At 44.5% G+C, this 21,756-nt stretch overlaps 1 protein-coding gene across 1 annotated transcript in view; it reads right to left on the reverse strand.

Annotated features, from left to right (window-relative positions):
- TRIB2 (tribbles pseudokinase 2) overlaps positions 1-11,095 on the reverse strand; it is a 41,413-nt gene extending 30,318 nt beyond the window's left edge. Inside the window, exons 1-2 of the mRNA XM_015409325.1 lie at positions 10,341-11,095; positions 3,463-3,755 (exon numbers count right to left, since the gene is read on the reverse strand). Coding sequence (XP_015264811.1) covers positions 3,463-3,755; positions 10,341-10,610 — 563 coding nt within the window. The 5' untranslated portion in view covers positions 10,611-11,095. The remainder of the gene's footprint in view (positions 1-3,462; positions 3,756-10,340) is intronic.
- Between the last annotated feature and the right edge of the window lie 10,661 nt (positions 11,096-21,756).

Below are 21,756 nucleotides of genomic sequence, written 5' to 3' on the forward strand. Positions count from 1 at the left end.
ATTTATTACAATTCCTCAGAGCCTGTAAAACTAAGCTGTTCTGCCAGGCCTTCGGTTCCGGTAGCAGCTGTCTAACCATTTTGGCCTCCCCTGCCCCCACGGCCCACATTGTTGCAGTGCTCAGAGCACTCGGTGTGATTTGCCCTGCTCACAGAGACCAACAGAGCATCACCACAGGGGGCAGCATGAATCTGCCTTGATTGGTCGCCATCTATTTTAATTACTGAAACGTGATCCTAAATCTTTATCCTTTGCCTTTTAATATTAAATTTGTTACATTTGTTTTTAAATTCTAATGTTTTTGGTTATTATATTGCTGACTGAAATGTTGTGACCCACCCTGAGCCAGCTTGCGGGAGAGGGTGGGATATAAGCCTAATAAAGCAAAGCAAATCAGAAGTTTTTAGTATTTGTTTCCAATCTTCATTATTCCTGCACCAGTGAATGATGCGGGCTGAGTTGCTAACTAGACACTTGAAGGAATATTCTAGGAAAGTTATACAGATAGGGTTGGGGAGGGGATGTAGCTTAGCTTTGCAGGCAGAAGGTCCCAGGTTCAATTTCCAGTGTTTCCAGTTAAAAGGAACAGGTAGGAGGAGATATGAAAGATCTCTGCCTGGGACCTGGACAGCCACTGCCAGTCTGAATAGACAATACTGACTCTGATGGGCTGAGGGGGTCTGAGTCAGTATAGAGCAGCTTCACGTGTGTTCATGTGGAAGGATTGGCATAAATGCACACCTGTTAGCAGAAGCTACACTAGTACAATGATGGTATAATCCTATACAGAGTGACTCCACTCTAAGCCTAGAGAAATCATAGAATCATAGAGCTGGAAGGGATCTCCAGGGTCATCTAGTCCAACCCCCTCCACAATGCAGAAAATTCACAAATACCCCCCCCACCCCCAGTGAGCCCTGCTTTATGCCCAGAAGAGCCCTTGAGCTGGAATAATGCCACATGGGGGCTACAGTGTGACTAACATATGGTACAAATATAAAATGGTAAAGGTAGCAACTGTAAAAAATCCTCCCATGCCTTACCTGGGCAGCCTGGACGGATTAGGATTCTGTCTGTTGTTTTTACAGGACATCACAAAAGCAAAAACAAGGAATGCCCTTTCACTCCACTGTCTTTACAGGTCCCATTAGCCACACATGTGTTATTAGCAATGCTTAACAAACCAGCTTCACATGGGTTTACTACATTCACAAAGAATTGCCAAAGGGTCCTTTCATGTCTAGCTTAATGCAATGTAAAGGAGGGTGTGTGTGTGTGTGTGTGGGGGGGGTGCACGCACACATGTGCATGTGTGGGGAACCAAGATCCATACTCCAAAACTTAAGCATCCAATGAATAAAGCCCCACAAACCCATGTGCAACTATCAACAAATCCAGATTTCCCAATGTTATGGATAAAAACACATAACAGAGAAATAACATCAGGCAAAGCTTTACAGACCTGTAAGAGGCCTGCCAGAGACACAAACCTCTTCTTAGAAGTGGACCCCCCCCCAATTCCCCAGATCAAAAGGTACTACCCTTTAATCCCTTGTTTCACATTCCCGCCAATAACCAAAACTGACAGTCCAGTTACCTGATCCATGCAAGGATGCTACAAAACAACAGCAAATCCCAGCCAAAATTTGGTTAGGAAGGGTCCATGATGCAGTAACAGCTAGACTTTTATAACCAAGCATAGTAGTACTGGTTAAATAGCTGTCACATTTTTGGAAATCTCAATGTTCCCTCCTAATATTCAAAAGAGGTTCTCAAAAGGCACTTGCAGGCTTCTTATTTGACAACATCAAACCATCTGACAACATTAAGCCCAGGCTTCTTTGTGATAGTACTCACCAGTACTGAGTACTGGCGCCTCTTTTTCAGGGCTCTCCAAAGTCCTGAGCCCCATCCACCAGCCCACCCCATTCGGGCAGAGAAAAAGAGTGTGGACCCTCAGAAACAACCTATGAGGATCTGCAAATGGGGAGGGGGGAGATCGGTGGAAATCTGTACAACTTTAAATATAGAGTGCTGGCACTAACAAGAAGAAGAAGAAGTCAAAAACCAAACAGACAGAGCTAAAACTAAGCATTTCAACAACCAATTCATTCATCTGGTGAATAGGAAAGGTTTTGTATACAAAAATGCTTTGCCAGAAGGCAGAAAAACAGTGAGGTTGCTTTCAAAATCGTGTAACTATGATAGGCGGTCTGAGATCATGACACACAAAAATAAGCACCTTGCTCAGGAAAGATTAAAGAGGAAGGAGTTCATCTGCTCAAAAGGTAGATATTATACAGAAGTCTAGGAGACAGATGAAATTTAATGCCAATAACACACTTACATCCTACAAGCAAGATAAACTAACCTACGAATGCCGTATAGACTTTCTAGTTGGTGAAGAAACACCACGCCCTCCCTCACCCCCAAGGATCAGGTTCTTCAGGAAAACAGATGTCTGAGATGGATACCCTCTTTTCCTGATCTTCACTATATAGAGGAGGGGGCCAGAGCTGCACCATGTTACCACTAACCCTTCTGGTACTCCAAAAGAACAGCCCCAGGCCCCTTCCTCTAACATGAATTACAACCTTACCAACCTCATCGCCTTACCTGTAGTAGGGCTGGGCGGAGACTGCTCCAGGGCCCTGCCATTGGAGTCATTGGGGCTAGTGTGGCCATATCTGCCACTGAGCCAGCTATTGGGGGGGGCGGGGAGATGGAGTGGCACCAGAAAGCTAGGTGCTAGATATAAAGGCGAGGAAGTCAGAGGATCCAAACAGCTATCTCCCCAGCAGAATGGCAATAGTGAGTGGCTGAAGTAAAAGGCATCGACCACTCATAAGGCACAGAGGTGTCACACCCTGACAGCCAGGTCTCCCTGGGTGGAGGAAAGCACTGCAGTCCAAGGAGGTAAGCAAGCCAAACAACAGCAACACAAACTCCAGTCCCAGGCGCTTCCTGTTCTTCTCTTCAGTGCCGACATCCACATTGGGGGGTGTCAACCTCCTGGTGGGGTCTGGAGATTTCCCAGAATGACCACTGATCTGCAGACTACAGACATCAGTTCTCCAGGGAAAAAAATGGCTGCTCTGAAGGATGGAATCTATGACATTATAACCTAATGAGATCCCTCCCCTTCCCAAACCCCACCCTCCCTAGTCTCCAGGAATTTCCCAACCCAGAACTGGCAACCCTACCACAGGGTGGAGCCCCACTTTGCATCCTACCCCCAATCCTAAACATCAACACAGCCCCTACACTGAAAACCACTGTCATACCTGTGAGTTAGACCAAGGCAGCAGCGTTGGCCACGCCCATTAAAACCAACAGGAATAGTTCCGCCATTTCCCTTAGACAGGTAAGAAGAAAAGACTACCCAGCATTGACTTAGCTCTGTGAAAAAAAATGCCCTGTTCAAATCACAGCTATTTTCCTACAGGAAGCGAAGATCTTTACCTCTCTTCGTCCTTGAAAATGAATTTCCGCAGCTTGAGATCCCGCAGTACCAGCCCGCCGTCATGACAGTGTGCCACGGCAGACACAATCTGATAGAACAGCTTGGCTGCCTCCTCCTCCTTCAGCTTCTTGCAGGTACGGACGAAGGAATGCATGTCCCCATAGCTCCTTTCAAAGAACACATACGCTTTCGTCTCCCCAAGAATTATTTCAGTAATCTGGTTGATGTTATCGTGGGGAGGCAGACAAAAACATGGTGCAAGTAACTCTTGGTAGCAGCCAATGTCAAACACCTAGAAACACAACAGAGAACAGAAAAGGGTTAAGGGAGAGAAATGGGTTCCAGCCGCCATATTACTTTACAGATAATCAAGCCCATGACATAGCAGATGCTAAGATTGTAATAGGCACTTATATTGACACTTATGCATTGCGATGCCTGGAATTGCTTTTGTCCTGAGGAAACCTATTTCTCCCCCACCCCCCTACAATGCACTTTAGTTGGGAGGGGCTAGACCAATTTCTTTCTCCCTCACAGGAAAAAACCATAATTAAATTAAGCAACAAAAATGACTCTCTACGATTAAAATCCACCACAGCTCAGAGGACAATTCTATTCCCATTCTGATATCCCTTATAATTTGATGGCCAGTGGCACAGTATTCAGTGAAGTACGAGATCTCAAGAAATACAGAATGGGGTTCCTCCTGCCTAGTTTTGAATGCAGTTCCATCATGAACAACAGGGCAAACACACCACAATTCTTTAAAGGACTTCGATATTTTATAAGTGTATTAAAATCCTTGTTGTGCCGCTGTCTCAGCCTCCTGTTATTAATCATTAATACTTCCTGTATTCCTTTACTCTCTTGGCAATGAAAAGAAGCCAAATTCACTTTCAGGCAAGGAAAAGTAACTGAAAGCCATAGGCAGCAGTAGGGATGGGCATGAACCAAACCACAAACCTAAATTCGTCACAAATTTGGGCTGGTTCATCATTCACGAACTGAGGTTTATGTCCATCCCTATCCACGTGGTTTTTGGGAGGCTCATGGTGGAAAAAGGGGAGAGCAAGAGAGATCACTAAAATGGCTTTCATCTATTTCAGCCTCCAAGCCATTCAGTGATCCATCTAGCTCCCCCCCCCTGTTTCCAAGTGTTCCCTTTAAATGAGTTTTGCAAGTGTGTGCTCCATGTGAGTGAAGCCCAAGCAGTGAATTCACCCAGAAGTGGTGAAAACACCACTTGGACTCCACTCCCACGCAGCGCCCACTTGCAAACCCCATTTAAAGGGAACATTCCCTTTAAATGGGGTTTGGAAATCCCTCCCCCCGCAACCATTCTGCTAGCCTCGGGGAGCTGCCCCCAGCAGAAAGGAGAAGGGAAGATCCACAAACTTGACCCAGTTCACGAAGCGGGGGAGGTTCATCCCAATTAATGGGACCTCAAAAATCATGAACTGGGACAAACCTCCATTTTCCTTGTTCAAGCCCATTCCTAGGCAGCAGCTTGGCGGGGGAGGGGGGGAACTAAAGAAGGGCCATATTTTGAACTATGCAAGGGATGCGGGAGTGGCAATGCTGGCTCCAAACACTGGGTCATGCATATGTAAACTGAGCCAAAGGATAAGTTTTTCAACTTCTCTCTCTGGTGTGCTTCCATTACATAACAGAATTCTTTGCTTCTCTAATTATGCTAGTTAGCCACTCACACAGGGGTCCAATACAGGACACAGGTCATTAGGAAGTACGTAACTTTGTGATGCTATATGCACCTGGTGTCTTGTTTATACTAGATCATCGCACTCCAGCGATGCATAGCATCAGGCATGCTCATGTTGCACAGACAGTGAGTATGCACCCATAGCAGTCCAGTTTTAAATTAAATGCTCAGTGCATGTAATGTCACACAGGTAAGCATTTCTAGCCCACCAGCACTAGTCCTGACACACAGGCAAAGGCCTCATGAACCTCCCCCTCTCCTTTCTGGAGACAAGATTTTGATAGTGACTTCTCCCTATGCACCTCAGCTGCTCGTTCCCAGTTCCTATGTCTTGGTTTGGGCGCAGAAGTCAGAAATCAAGATGCATAAAGAGAACCCGTTGCTAAACCCTCTCTTGAAAATAAGGAAATGAGGTAAATGAGGCCTTTGCCTGCATCTCGGTAAGTAGCTGAGACACAGAATAGGAAAAGGGCTCCAGTAAAATACCTGTTGCTGTATGGAACGGAAGTAGAAGTTATGTGGTCACACACATGAAGGTTAAAGAGCTGTCTGCCCATAATCTGGCTTTCATGGGCGGAAAAGGCTAAGGGGGTTATCAACAACCTGGAGGAAAACTGTTCTGTCCCTTTGATAGTCTTAAGCATGCAGAAATGGGCAGGGGAAGCTTTTCACGGAATATAGCTAAGTAACATCATCTGGTAAATAACAACATATTAAGGATGCTTTCACACACACTGAATAATGCACTTTCAATCCACTTTGCAACTGGATTTTATTGTGAGAAAGGGCAAAATCCACTGGCATTCAAAGTGGATTATTCAGCATGTGTGAAAGCAAGAGAAGCCTCTGTTATAGGGGCAGGATGCTTTTTCTCCTGGCTACTTGGCAACCCTAGACATAACAAGGGGAGTCCTTGTTGATTAAGGCTAGGATAGTGGACAGGTGGGAAGCCCCTTGGAGATCGAATTGAGTTTGCATAGATTACGAAGTTTGTTCTGTGTTTCCATCAGATTGTCATTAAGTTTTTGAAGCATGTAGGGCTTTAAAGTAAGTGTCCCTTTAAAAAACTGAATGCCTCTTTAACAGCAGGCACGTCACCTGTGCTCTTGTGAATGAATTGTAAGACAGCAAAAAGCATGCTGGGAAATTCAAATATAAAAATGTTACACTAATCCAGTGATTATGAATGAATCAGTGCATGAGACATTTAGAAGCCATACGGATTCAAGGCAACAGGAAGGATTTCATTGAGAATAATGGGTGTATTGCAATAGGAAAGCATAACCAATACAAGACACAGGCTTCCATTACTGGTGCTGCACGCTTCTGATGTCTTTCCCACTAAACAATGAAGGTCAAAAAATTACAAAGCCGGATTTATTACTAAAGCACACAGACTGACCTCATTGCACAAGATAAAGATAAAATGTGGCAGTCCAGGAACATAACTGGCCTAGAACTTGCTCTCAATGCAGTTTTTAAAATGCAATGGTGTAATCCTAAATGCATGCAAAATCTGCCTTAAAGTCAAGTTAAGATCTCTTCTGACATCAAACAGTGCTTGCCTTGAAGATTTACAGCCAGACTCTAGGCATGTTTATTCAGAACTGAGTTCCATGGACCTTACATCTCAGTAAAAACACATAAAACTGCAGCTCTCCTCAATATGTCAGTTCAGCAGTGCTTCAGCAAAAGGGGCATTCCATGGACCTCTTCACCCCAGCTTTCCTCCAATGGTTTCAAAAATGTGTGAGATATATCACATTTTCATCCTGCTCCCCTTCCAAAGAGCTCAGGGTAGAATACATGGTTCTTCCTTCCCACAGTTTATCCTCAGAAACAGCCCTGTGAGGTCATATGGGCTGAAAAGAAAGTCAAGCATTCACACATTATCGAGTGCATGGGTTGGGTCTAGGTTCCTAGACAGTCACACGTGAGCTGCAGGTTCTCCTTAATTCCGGTGTGTGTGGTGCCCAAACAGCATCAGGACCATGGTTTACAAGAAGAGGCTTCACACGACACCTCTGCACCATTTCCCCACTCTAAAACAGTCCAAGGAGGTGGTGTTTGGGGAAACCCATGTGGTTTGTTTTGGTATTTTGTGTAGAATAGCCAGGAAATCTTAAGGTTGTCTGGCAGTCAGAAGTTCTAGCTCTTTCAGCACTATGCACCACAAGGTGGCAAGCGAGACTTGTTTTATGGCAAGGGACGGTGGCAAGGTGGTTTGCCATTACCTGTCTCTGCATCACGACCCTGATATTCATTGAAGGCCAACCCTGCTTAGCTTCCAAGATCTGATGGGATCGAGCTAGCCTAGTATCTCATGTGGTACCTGGGATACATGTGGGCTTCCCCAACAGGCACAATAGCACCCTCACACACACATACTCATGGACAGCTGCAGACAAGGGAAATGGTGCAGGCGGGGAGGTGGGACAAAAGCCCCTTTGCCATTTGTGCCACGGTCCTGATCCAGATTGGGCACCACACACACACAACTGAAGAGAACCCACAACTTGCATGTGAGTGTGTGACATCTGGCACAGGGTGGGGACCCAGACCCAACCTGTGTACTCTGTAATGAGTAAAGGGGAAGTATGGATTCAAACCTAGGCTTTCCCAACTCTACACCAACACCCTAACCATACACCATCTCTACGGATGGAGCTCTGCTACTTGTGTTGGTTAACAGACCTCCTGACAAGGAAGGAGTCCTGAAGGCATTCTGTGCTGGTAGGATCAAATTTCAGTAGGGGAGGGGGACCTTTCTGCAAAAGGAACACTTTTTGTGTGAACACGCTTGGTACTGGTACTACTGGAACAGAAGCTGTTGGAATAAGAACAGATAATCCTACATGCAAGCCGTGTGGAAAATGTAATGATCTTCCAGCTACTGTAAAACACGTAACCTTTGTACCAGTAAAAACCCACCCTAACAAGCCAAGGCTTCATTTGATTGAAATCTCAGCAGCTTAAACTTTGATGGTTCACCAGTACAGACTGTGCCATGCCTTGCAACACTGACAATAAGGTAACTTGCTTAGTGTCACTGCCCTCAGTACCTAAGCAAAGAGATCAGGAGCCTAATATAATAGTTTCCCGCAATGAGAAAGAAACAGGAATCAGCTGGGTTCTAAAAAGCACATAGCACACACCTAGGGGTGCCAGCCAAATCAAATAACCATGCCTTTGTGTCGCCAACCCTCAGGCTTGGGGGAGAAATCCACAATGCTGTTTTCAGTAAGAGAAGAGGCAGAGAACAAACATCTGCAAGGCAAGGCCAGTGTTTATCCAGAAGCACAGGCAGACATATTAATGCATGCATTGCAAATTCAGAAGTGCTGGAATTCAAGCATTTGTTAGGGGGGGTACTTCAGCTTACAATTATTGAGAACACCCAATGACATCACCAAAAAAACCCAAACCCCTCTAATACTACTAAACAGCTGACACACATTAGATCATGACAATGGAGGGAGATGCGTTGATACAAGCTTCAGTTTGGTTACCTGGTGTGTCTGTCTTAACCGCAAACATACTTGACAATGTGAGTGTGAGGGGGGAGAGAGAAGTACCAACAATTTACAAATTAATCACTGGTTTCTGAAAGATTTCAAAGCAGAACAGCATTTTTGCAAGCTTTCTGCATTTTCGTGCACAAGTCTCCTGCTCTATGGCTTTCAACTGCCCTTCCTGTAGCAAGAAGCTAAGAATATTTTGATTTGCATCTAGTTTGGCAAAGGAGGGCATGCATTTTAAACACCACACTCCATGACGCCACTTTCCAGCACCTTGCAGTGGAAGTCCTGCAAGGTCAGAGGCTCCCTTTGACATGATCAGTATAAACAGCAGAGAATTAAATCTTTATTAAGATCTGGGATTCATGACTCACAAGTGGCCAGTACATTCATACTGCCCTGCTATGCAAGCTTTTACGAGTAACCAGAGGATGTAATTTAATTTGCCCACCACATAGGAATATAAATAAAAAACATCCACTAGTCAACAAGACTGGCCAGGCACTTGATTTATTTAAGGAGCATTCAACGCGGCTAGTGTTAGCTCCATAGCCAGCCAATTCAACTCCAGGAATGTGCAGCTTTTGTTTAAAAAAAAGAAATAGAAACAGTCCATAATTATACATTTTGGGGACCACGCCAACATTTGAAAGTGGAGATTTTTCACCACAGCCACTGGACAAATCGCTACAGGAGGAAAACTCCAGCAGATGAAACATAAACGTCTGGCACCCCAGACACATTGGAAGAGTAACCACAGCAGTTTAGGAACAAAGGAAATAGGATCGCCTACGACTGAATGGAAGCCGCTTCTCTCAATAGGCAAGCATGCGGGCTTCCTTTCCCCACAGCACACCTTCCAGCCGCAGCCAAGGAAGCCAAAGATTGTAAACGGACCCAAAGTGATTCTGTTGTGTGTTCTCCTAGCACCCAAATTAAGAAACCGAAGACTGGGCTTTTAATTCTTGACGGACCGTGAAGAAGGTGGTGTTTGCAAACAACCCAGCAGCGTACAGGGACTTGCTTAGTTAAAGATTACTTCAGTGTGGGATTTTTATTTATTACAGGAAGAGTCGACGAATGTTTAAGACGTTTAACAAGTAAAATCGACTACATTAAGTGGGGCTTCCTCCCAGGAAGCACGCCTAGGATTGCAACTTCAGACAAAAGCTGCCAGGTTGCAGGGAGTGGAAGATTTTACACAGGCAAACCTAAAGTCACCACTATTGGAAATTAGCAAGGGAATTCCCAGTTTTAAAGGAGAGAAAACAGAATTCTATTAGCAACCATCAAGGCATTCAGGACAACTCTTCCCTCCCCCCCCCCACAGTATCCCCTCCCCCAAGGCTTTGGCTCCGGGCCACCGTTATAACGTGGCCATTGTCTGGAAAGTTGCAGAGAGCTCTTCAATTATGGAAGGGGGGGGCTGCTTGTTTAATTAATTTCACACCAGGCCTAAATCAATGCTCGGGCTCTCTCTCTTATCTTTGAGTAAGTGGATTTTGCCATTTCACATAGTAAAACCCAGTTGCAAAGTGCACTGAAAGTGGCTCGAAAGTGCGTTATTTAGTGTGTGTGAAAGTGCCACCACCAGACAGAGAAAGGCTCAAGCGACAGAGAGGCAGGAAAATTGGCTTACCTTGCAAACCAGTTCTTCCTCGCTGTGCAGATGTACGGCTCGGAAACTGTGGTCTCCTTCCAGAGGTTCCAACAATAAGTATTTCCCGATGCAAGAAACGCAATGCGACAAGTTGGGAGTCTCTGGCGGGCTTGGCGAGCCGAGATTGGGGCTAAAACTCTGGCTGGACTCGGTGGGTCTTATAGACGTGAGCTCTTCAAAATCCTGGGTTTTATTCCGAGGTCTGCCATAGCGTGCGATTGTGATGGGGGTTGACCTTTGTATGTTCATGGGGATGGAGAGAACAAACCTCTCCGAGAAGCCCCCCCTCCCCAAAGCACGCCCCCCCCCGGGTTGTCTGAAGCCACTCGCCAGAGGGCCCGCAGGAACAATGCCTTTGTGCCTCTCGTCGAGGGCAGGTTGATTCAAAGGGGATTACAGGGCGATTGATAAGGCAGAGCAAACGGGAGAGAGGAAGAGGCGGAGAAGCGTGAGATCAGTCGAAAAGGTTCTGCCCAGCGAAGGCCGGCGCAGTCGGTTCCAACGCTGGGTATCCTTCTTGGACCCCAAACTAACTCGAATTGGCAATCGTGCGCGGTTGCAAACTGCGGCCTCGCGAGGAACTCCGCTACTCAAAGCCAGACCGGGAGGTGGGGAGTCGGTTCCTTCTCCGTATTTTCTTTCCCGATCAGCCCTTCAAAATATTAACACGCTTTTAAACAGAAACGAAGGCTGGGTGATCTGGTGCAAACAGACAATTGTTCTTGCTGCCAAAAAAAGACTCCCCCCCCCCCCCCGGAAAAGAATCTCCTTTCTGCCTACGTTTTAACTGTAGATGGCGTCTGAAGCTTTCTACTGATAGTGAGGACCATCCAGAAATGCAACAAAAAATAGCGAGGGGGCATTTAACTTCAGAAGGTCAGCGAAAAGCTCCACCGACAATGGAGACGCGATGTGGTCACGGGGTCGGGTGCTTGGGGTTTTTCCTGCAGGCAAACGCCGGCTTCCAGCGAGGAAACAGAGGGTCTCCAACACGAAATGCGCCGCCGCTGCCAGGAAGAGAGGGGCACAAAGATCCACGCGCTGCAACGATGGTTTTCTGCTGCTGCTGTTGTTCCCTTTGATCAGACACAAAGTGCAATCAAGGACAAGAAAAGATCGATGCTCTCAGCTCTCCATGGCGTGCAGTTAATTTCCCCCTTCCTTCGCTTTTCACCAGATCTTGCAGCGCAAACCATATGCGAGCAGGAAATTTATATATATATAAATATATATGATTGTTGAAAAATCAACGACAAAACAAAATGCTGCGGACAGGACCTCCCCGACGGTTTCTCCTTTGTCCCCCTCCCTTAAGAGTCCTGAGAGGCGAAGAATAAGAGGAGGAAGAAATTGCAATCACTTAAAAAAAAAATAATATTTCGGGCGCTGATCTTTATTCCTAGAGGCTGCAAAAGAAAGGGGGGGGGGAGAGGAAAGGGATGGCCGAGCCAATCCCTTTCAGCAAGACATCATCTCCCCCACCATGTATTAATAGCTACTTACGTGGCTGGGATTCTCTCTGGCTGTGCCTCACTACTCAATGTCAGGCGCAGCGGTTGCAGAACCTCCAGCACATTTACACCGAGCCTCAGTGCACAGACTGCGTGACTGCCCCGTTCTCGCCGCCGCAGAGCAGACTGGCTCAGAGGCGAAAGCCCGCCCCGCACCGAGCGGCCTCCTCATTGAGCTAAGGAAGCATCAATCACGCGAGCGGGCTGCCAACCCTGCCCCTCCCCCCTTCCTGCTTTCCACTCTCTCAATGAGCTGGTTGCAGGGTAAACAAGGTAAAATATCCTTCCGCAGTCCGAGCACTAAAGTAGAAGCTTTGTGAGCAGTTTGGAGCTGCTGCCACTGCTGCTGATAATGAATGGCGTTGCACTGACCTCTCGTTTCCGCTTGGCCCGAGTTCTTTTTTTCTTCTTCTTTTTTTAACCCTTTTCCCCTAGCGTGGCTGGGAAGTTTTTAATGTTGCAAGCTGAACCCAGGCCCTCCCTCCGCCGCTGCTTTATGAATTAAAACGGCGTTCTTTAACGTTCTTAAACGTTATTTAATTTGTTCGCGTTCTTTAGCGTTCTTAAACGTTATTTAATTTGTTCGCAAGCAGCAGCAGCATCTCCCCAAGCAAAGCACACACCCCCTTCCATCTTTTAAAATGGATCTCGTGCTCAGTGAGACGTAACTTAAGTCTCATGAAAGAACAGCGGGCAAACAAGAGTATGTGGGGCATAGTGCTAAAATAGGCTTGCGTGCCAACTTCGGGAGGCAGGGCCCCAGTGACTTGCAGCCTTGGACAGCTGCATGCTGGAAGGAAAATCAGCGAAGTGGATTTTTGTAATAGTCCTATTCCATGCAGGGAATTATTTTTGCAGCTGAATTATATTTAGCATGTTTTTATCCTCCCTTGCTCTAAACAGCTCACAGAGATATGCATGGTACTCCCCCAGTTTTATTTTCACCACAACTCTTGAGTGAGGTTCACTGAGCCAGATTGGACCATGGTCACCCAGTGAGTTCTGTGGCTGAGGATTCGAACCTGGCTCTCCTAGCTCTTAAGCTTGCACTCAGGGCCGGCCCCAGCTTATTTTGCACCCTAGGCGAGGATCCCTTCTGGTGCCCCTGTGTGCTGCTCCCCTCCCCTGTGCATTTCCTGGCCTTCCTGGGCTGGCACCCAGGTTCAGTCTCCACTCGGGCTGGAGAGCAAACTCATTCCTGCAGCAGCCGAATCACCCACTCACCACTTTCATACCAGCAGCTCACCAAGGAGAATTTTCGCTCCCAGTACTCCACAGCTCCGAGGGAGCCTTGCCCCCCCCCGTGTCTCCTTTCTCACGCAATCCAGTCTTGCCCTCCGCGGGGAGTTTGGAGGTGCCTGGAGGCTGGGGGGTGGGTGGCCTGGTCCTGGGATGCGCCCAAGGCTCTTGCCGGCCAGATGTGCGGGCTTCGGGGAGGGTCGGCTGCGGGGTTGGTGGCAGGCCTGGCTGCGTGGCGGGTGCAGGACTCTGGGATGGGGGGTGGGGGGGTCCGGCCAGAAGACATCTCCGTCGCTGCCGCCTTCCGGGGTGGAAGGGCTGGAAACCAACCCCCAGCCTCCTCCGCCTCCCCCGCAACCCTGACTGCTTGAGGGACCGGACCGGCTGTCACCCTCATGGGGGGGACTCCCTCCTGGGCACTGGAAGGGCAGGCATTCCGCTCCACTCGGTGGTGGGACTTGTCAGATTCTGATCATGTCTATCTAAATGACAGGTAACAGCCTTCCATGCTAGCAGCTCTAGCTGGAGCAAGCAGGTTCTGACTGGCACTTCAGTAGCAGTGTCAGAGTGACTCAGCAGCAAGTGCTGATTGGTTGACTTTTGTATATAAGCATTCTATGTACAGTCTAACTTCTCTCTCTGATGTATACTGGTGTTTGGCGAAGCACTTTATTGGTTGGATTATTGATTTGTGTATACCTGCACCGCTTAACAGGACTTTTGTAAATAAACCTTGTATATATTCCTCCCCACCTAACTGTGTGGACATTGGACTCTATGGGACTTGGCGCTGCACCATACTGTACTACTCTGCTCTGGTGTTAACTCACCAGCCCCTTACACCAGCCTCTAATACCTGCCTCCCGGCAGGGAAAAACCAGCCCAGAGCGGCGACCTCGCAGCTGCTCGGCTCCCCACGGCCGCCCTGGGCTCCCATTTTCTGGGGGAAAGAGCAGCGAAGGGGCACGCTAATGCAGCACGCGCCCAGAAAGTCATGCCGGGGGGGCGAAGAGGCAGCGGCAGCCAGGGCGCGCGGTGCTTTTGGCGGAGGCTTTTGGCGTCCCCATGGTGGCCCCACACTCTAGGCAAGAGTCTGGCTCGCCTAGTGAGCAAGCCAGCCCTGCTTGCACTTGAGTTTCTTCTGTCATGTAACTGTTAATCAAAACCTTGTGTGTGTCCCATACACCCTATTAAGTAGCGTGATTTTTCCAGATACTATAGACTTAAGTGGTTGTTGTACCATATTGTTTCAACAGCACCTTTGTCTAAAGTGTCACATTATTTTAGAGTGGTATATAGAAAACAACTTGTCTGCTTTCTGGAGGGTGCACAAGTTCCATAGACACTAATTTTCTACAATTTAATCAATCTAAGACCATTTTTATCCCATTCTTCCTTCAAAGAGTTCAGGGCGGTCTGTGTGAAGGACTCCTCTATTTTACCCTCATAACAACAATCCTGTGAGGTAGTTATGGAGAGTCACCCAACAAGAAAGGACACAAATACAAAGGTGGGTTTTTTTATACTTAAAATAAAAACATGCTTAGAACATTAGCACTCTTGCAATATTTTGTTTATTTAATAGTGTCTGATAACTGACACCTCTTGCTCTGAATTATTGCATCAAAATGTCTGTGCTGTTGCAATCTTGAGTATGCTGTTCAGGTGTGTATCTGTAAGCTTCAAAGCTATGATGACGCAGCAGAAGACAGCCAGTTCCACTGTGGGCTTGATAGAAGCCCTACGGGGGCATGATCCGGCCCCAGGCCACATGTTTGATACCCCTGGTATAGTGTGTGAATATACATGTGAGTGGCATAAAATGATTCTTCTAATTAGTGTCTAAAGAGGAATACTGTGCACTTTCTTAAGTGAAAGGTTTCCTTCCAGTCATCTTGGGTTTGAATTGGTCATTTAGATTTCTGTAGAAATCGGAAGTCATTTAGAAGTAGGCAGGGGTCATTTCTTGCAGGAGCGCACAGGAGTGGAGCTCCGGCAGTAAAGAGCCCAGGGGGCAGGCACATGCAACCAGCCCCGCCCCCTGCTCCCTGCAGCCCTCAGTCAGAGCAAGAAGCAGAGCCCCCCCCGGTCCAAAACAGTCCAGTGGCATCTTTAAGACCAAGTTTTATTCAGGTGCAGGCTCCCTCTTCTGCGAGGACTGATTTACACATCCCCCCCCCCCCAATAGCTAGCAATCCAAAACAGTCCAGTGGAGCCTGAGTGGTGGGTGTTGCCTTCTGACACACTTCCAGTGATGCCAGGGAGTGTGGCATATGCAAATAAGGTATGCTAATGAGTTATGCTAATGTGTTCCTGCACCTCTTTTTCTACAAAATGACCCCTGGAAGTAGGTATTTTGTGATAAATAGATGGGTACCCTTGGAACTACCTGTTGCCCTTTCACGAGGTTGATAAAAATTGTGAAGAATTTCTGCAATTCAGCTGAACTCAGTTGCACTGCTCTAGAGTTAAGCCTGATCTAAACATGAAGCGGCATGTATGCTTTCCTACTGCCGGTGATTTTTCAAAATTTTCGATACATGAATAATTATCTGATAAATGGATAATTTACACAGCATGTAAAGAGCTGGGCTAGAACCACCTCCCCTTGTTTACAGAACATTTTTACATGAGGCAACAATAAAAATGTGACTCTCCGCACTTCCAGTCTGATGGTGCCCACAGCCTAGGGATGCCAGCCTTCAGGTGGGGCCTGGGGTCCCCCCAGAATTACAGTTCATCTTTAGACTACAGAGATCAGTCCCCCAGGAGAAAATGAATGCTTTGGAGGGTGGAGTCTATGACCACAAAGTGGTCACACAAATTTGATATAAAAGTTGGCAGCGTTCAGAAGACTGGCAGAACATTTTAATCTATGGGGGCATTTGAGTATTGATCTCATATTCATTCTTCAACAAAGAAACTCCTAAAGGAGAATTTGGTGGGATTAGAATTTATCAGTTGTGCTAACCAGGACATTTCTAACTCACTACAGGCATTAAGTTTCTTAACACAGCATTTCCGAAGCTGGACTCTGGGGACCTTTAGGGCAGGGGTATTGAACATACAGCCCATGAGCCAGAACTGGCCCATCCAGAGCTCTTATCTGGCCTGCAAGCAACTGGTCATTACCTTTATTGCCAGATGACAGAGTCTGTGCATTATGTCCCTGTATACTGTCCCAGTGATAATGGGTAATGGGCGATGGAAGTGGGAGGGTGGGCATCAGGAAGATACTTTAAGGAAATAAGTGTGTTAATGTTTAAAGCATGTTTGTATTTTGAGTAAAAATTAATATCATTAATGTTGGAATATGCAAGGTCTATTGTGCATAGATAGAGAAGATGACAAGAACATCCTGCAGGGGGCAGCAGAGGAGACAACTAGTTAGCATAGTAAGAATCAGGACTTCCTGCTGTTTTAAAATACTCTCCTTCCTGTCTCCTGACTGGGTCAGTTAGGACTCCTTCTTGCTCCTGCTGAGAACTAGTAGTTTGCTGACTCTCCTCTTAGCTAGTTAGACAGTTAGACCTCTCTCTTCTTTCTTACAAAGTTTGTCCTCTTCCTAGCTTGTGCTTTTCTTTACTGCATATTTACACTCTGCAAACAGTTAATTGGGTTTGACTGTGTCCTTTATTTTATTTATTTATTGGATTTTTACCCCACCCTCCCAGCCAAGGCCAGCTTATGAAGTTTATGTCTCCGGTACCTGGTGTTACATTTTATGGCACACATAGCCCAGCGTAACAAAGTGACATTTGTGTCAGATCCAGCCCTCATAACAAATGAGTTTGACATGTCTGCCTTAAGGGGTCCATAAAATAACTCCAGAGGGTATTTGAGACCTTGGTAAGAACCATATGGGAGCCCTTCTCTTGCACTCCTGGTGAACATGCAAACAGAGCCCTCATCTTTCTAGGAGTAGGGACAAGAGCCCTGCCTCATCCTCCCCTTCTGAGCTTCCAGGGCAAAATTTGCTGCTTAGTCACCAGGAATCAATAACTCTGGCGTAGGGGTTCTAACTGGTTCAGCAACACTTCAGGTATAAAACGGAAGTAGTGTTTGCTCTGTTTTCCAGTGCAAAGGATTTCAGCAGAGAGACAGACACGTGCCACTCTGCATCCATAGACAAGGATAGCCAGTGTTGAATACCAGAAATTCAGGCTTTGTGTGATGGCTGTTCTTTTTCTGTGAGTGGCTCTGTAAGTTTTCCTAGTCTCCTCGCCACTTATCAGATGGCCTTTCTATCTAGAAAAAAATTAGCCAGTGTCCTGGTGAAAAGTCCCCTCCAAACAAGGGGTATGATTGATTAGAATTCAGATTAGGGCCTATTGAGTTGTGACTCAATAGAATCAGTTACATTCTGAGACCAGGTGGGCCACGTACAGACAGTACAAACATTTTGGTTAAACTTGCTCATAAAGTGTGGTTCTTGCTGGAATATTGTGAGCACACTAAGGATTTGAGCCTCCTTGGGAGCTTTTTGGGGCATAGCAGGTGGAGGAAGGAAGAACCTGGGAGGGAGGGGGAACCAGTGAAAATCTTTTCCACTCAAGTTAGGGTTTCCAGTTGCTACAGTTGGAAAACTGCTAGTTTAATGTCACTGTGCATTATGACTAGTAACAGCAGTTGCCCTTGTACACTTTTTAAAAAATTAATTTATTTATTTATTGGGTTTTCACGTTGTTACATACAGTGGCATAAGACAAAGCATAGTTGTTTCCAGTATGCTGTGAGTCTATTAACACAACTTGTTATTTATCCAAGTATACATTCTCATCCATCTTTTAATGTACAGTTCATCATCTTTTCCTTGTATTATTATAGATAATCTGTCCATTTCAGCTATTTCCAACAATTTCAATACTAATTCTTCTCTTGAGGGAAGCCTATCTAATTTCCAGTTTTTTGCAAATAATATTCTAGCAGTTGTTAGGATATAGGTTATTAAATACCAATCTTGTTTCTTACAACTATCAGGAATAATATTTAGCAGAAACATTTCTATATTTAGAATTTCCATTAACATTTTCAACCAGAAATTATGGGTTATTTCACACCTCCAACACAAATGGTAAAAAGTTCCAACACTACGTTTATATTTCCAACAATTCTTTGACACATTTGGATAACATTTTGCCATCTTATTAGGTGACCAGTGCCATCTATGGAACATCTTATATAAGTTTTCTTTATATGGTATAGATTTCATAAACTTAGCTACTTTCCAAATTTTTGACCATTCATCAAATTCTATGTTATAACCCATATCCTACATCCAGTTAACTATTGTTCTTTTTACATTTTCAATCTTGCATGTGTTCCTTTAAAAAAAAGTTGTATAGTTTTTGAATCATTTTATCGTTTGATGACAGCCAAATCTTGTCTAAGTCATTTTTACTTTCATAAAAGCCTATTTAAATGTTTTTTTAAAATCAGTTAGTTGTACCATTTCCCACCATGTTAGTTTTAGTGTGCGGAGTTTCTCTTCTGATTTCAATTTGTTATCTTTTTCTAGTAATGTCTCATAGATTTCTTGTTTATCCTTGGTAAAGAGCGTGGGTTTTATAAAGGCTTCTAAAGGTGAAACCCATTTGGGAATTTTCTCGTAAAACAGTTATTTCATGTCTTTCCAAGTTTTCATTAGCGCACCTCTAATTGTATGTTGCTGAAACTTTGTATGGATTTTTTCCTTTCCACACCAAACATGCGCGTCCCATCCCATAGACAAGTTATGACCTTCTAATTTTAATAGTCTAGTATTTTCCAATAGTAACCACTCTTTTATCCAACCCAATGCTGCTGCCTTATAGTATATATTCCAGTTTGGTAGGCCGAAACCTCCTCTATCTTTCTTCTCTTGTAACATTTTCAGTTTAATCCAAGCTTTTTTGTTGTGCCGTATAAATTGTTTACAGATTTTTTTCCATATCTGTGAGAACTTGTTTATTCCTTAAAATTGGTATGTTCTGTGTAAGGAAGAGAAATCTGGGAAGTATGTTCATCTTTATTATTGCAATTTTTCCCATAAAGGACAAGTTTAAATCTTTCCATTTTTGTAGCTCTTTCTTCATCTCCATCAGTAGTTTTGTATAATTATCCTCTGTCAATGTATCATTTCTGTTAGATATTGTTATACCTAGATACTTGACTTTTTTAGATATTTCCATAGATGATATTTGCTGTATTTGCTCTCTTTGCTTCTGTGTAAAATTTTTTGTTAATATATTTGTCTTTTTATAGTTTATTTTAAGACCCGCTATTTGTCCATATTCTTGAATTGTTTCTATAAGGTGGGATAAGGATATTAACGGTTCCTCCACTATGAAAACCAGATCGTCAGCAAATGCTTGCAGTTTAACTTCCTCTTCTTTTACCTTAAGACCTTTTATCTTTTTATTTTCACATATTAAATCATTTAACGTTTCTAGAGTAAATATGAACAATAATGGAGATAGTGGACAGCCTTGTCTTGTACCTTTTTGTATAATGATATTTTGGGTTACGTCACCATTTATTATAACTTTTGCCGATTGAGGGGTGTATATTGCTTTTATGGCTGTAAAAAATTTAATACCACAATCCCAGGCTTACAACTTTTGTTCCCAGCTAATATTATCCCAGCTAATATTATCAAATGCTTTTTCGGCATCCAAAAATATTAAGGCCAATTGTTTTTCAGGATGCATTTCATAATATTCTAAGACGTTGAGAATGGTCCGTACATAGTTTTTAATTTTTCTTTTAGGTAGAAAGCCTGCCTGATCCTGGTGTATGATTTGTACTAACATTTTCTTCAGTCTCGTGGCTATTATCACTGCAAAGATCTTATAGTCCGCATTTAATAATGAGATTGGCCTATAATTCTTTATTTCTTTTTCATCAGAATTTTGCTTATCGATTAACGTGATCATTGCTTGGTTCCATTAGTCTGGGAGCTTTCCAGTTATTTTTACGTTATGTAGTACTTCTTTAAATGGTAGTATTATTTGGTCTTCCAATTTCTGATAGATCTCCACTGGTTGTCCATCTGGTCCTGGTGTTTTATTTTTGTTTTTTGATAGCTTCTGTAATTTCACAAATTGAAATTCTTTCATTTAGTATAAGTTTCTGTTTCTCATTAAAAAAAAAATTGTTCCATTTGTGAAGAGCTTCTTTTATTGTTTATCTTGTTTATGCCCTTTTGAGCTTTGCAGAGAAAGGTCACTGCTTAAATCTCTGGCATTCTATGGCATTTTAACCCAACAGGTCACTAATTTATTTATTTAGATATCTGTAACCTGCTTTTCTTCCCAACGTGAACCCAAAGCCACCTACAAACTCTTTCTCCCCTCCTCTGTCCTCACAACAATCCTATGCAGCAGGTTAGGCTGAAAGTGATTGGCTCAAGATTACCCAGCAAGAGTCCATGGCAGAATGAGGATTTAAACCTTCCAGCTCTCTCTCTGTGTGTGTGTGTGTGTGCACGCCCGCACATGCCAGTATGCTGGAGTATCATTTCATGCATCTAATAAAGAGGACTCTAGCCCATGAAAGATTATGTGAAAATAAATCTTGAAGATGCCTCAATAAATCTTGAAGGTGACAGTCCGGTGTAGTGGTTAAGAGTGGCAGACTCTAATCTGGAGAACCAGGTTTGATTCCCCACTCCTCCACACGAAGCCTGCTGGGTGACCTTGGGCCAGTCATAGTTTTCTCAGAGCTCTCTCAGCCCCACCGTCCTCACAGGTGCCTGTTGTGGTGAAGGGAAAGGAATGTGATTGTAAGCTTCTTTGAGACTCTGTAAGGAAGAGAAAAGTGGGGTATAAAAACCAACTCTTCTTCTTCTCAAGACTCCTTTTTTCACCCTTTTATACTGATCCTTCCCTCATACTCTAAGAGCAACCTGACAGAGAAATAAATGAGATGATGATTTACCCTCCATTTATCCTCATGCCAAGCAGTTTTTTTAAGGTGCCAGTACTCATATGTGAGGTTGTGCTGATTTCTATCAATTCCCTCCCCCCACAGATCTCCACTAAGATATTCCTGAGGGTCCAGGAGCGGGCTAGCACATGAGTCTCAGGACCATGGAGAGCCCCCCAAAAATTGTTGGTAGTAAGGGTGAGTGCCATCACCAAAAAAGCCCGGATGCCAAGGAAACTGTTTAATGTGTGCTTAAAATCCTCTATTGTCTGTAAAAGTAAACAAAAAAAATTACCATTCCTTGTGGCACATGGGAGGCAGTGAAATATCAAAGAAAACTCTTCATAAAAAGGTGTATCTTCAGAAGGACTATCTATTATTGCTTCTTTATGAGAAAGCACATCCAACAAGCCAGTACATATCAAAACTAGATGAGTGGCAAAATGCATTTTGGTTGGTTTTACAAAGTGTGAAAGCAATTTTCTTCAAAGTAGAAAGCATAGATCAGAATCCCTTTGAAAGTGTAGTAAATCTACAGGATAGCTCAAGAGTGCTCCAAAGTTCCATGCTGGCAAAGTCAGCGTGCCTTAACTAACTCTCAAGTGTGTCTGGTTGAAGCAGTGCTTTCAAACAAGCCGAATCAAGCTTCTAGTGTCTGTACTGTACAAAACCTTCTCTAAAAACCTTGCTAGATGCATTAACGTTATTTTAAAATGCTATTAAAATATGATTCATTCAGA

Source organism: Gekko japonicus, unplaced genomic scaffold (assembly GCF_001447785.1).
Source record: "Gekko japonicus isolate JY-2015 unplaced genomic scaffold, Gekko_japonicus_V1.1 scaffold613, whole genome shotgun sequence".
Taxonomy (NCBI): domain Eukaryota; kingdom Metazoa; phylum Chordata; class Lepidosauria; order Squamata; family Gekkonidae; genus Gekko; species Gekko japonicus.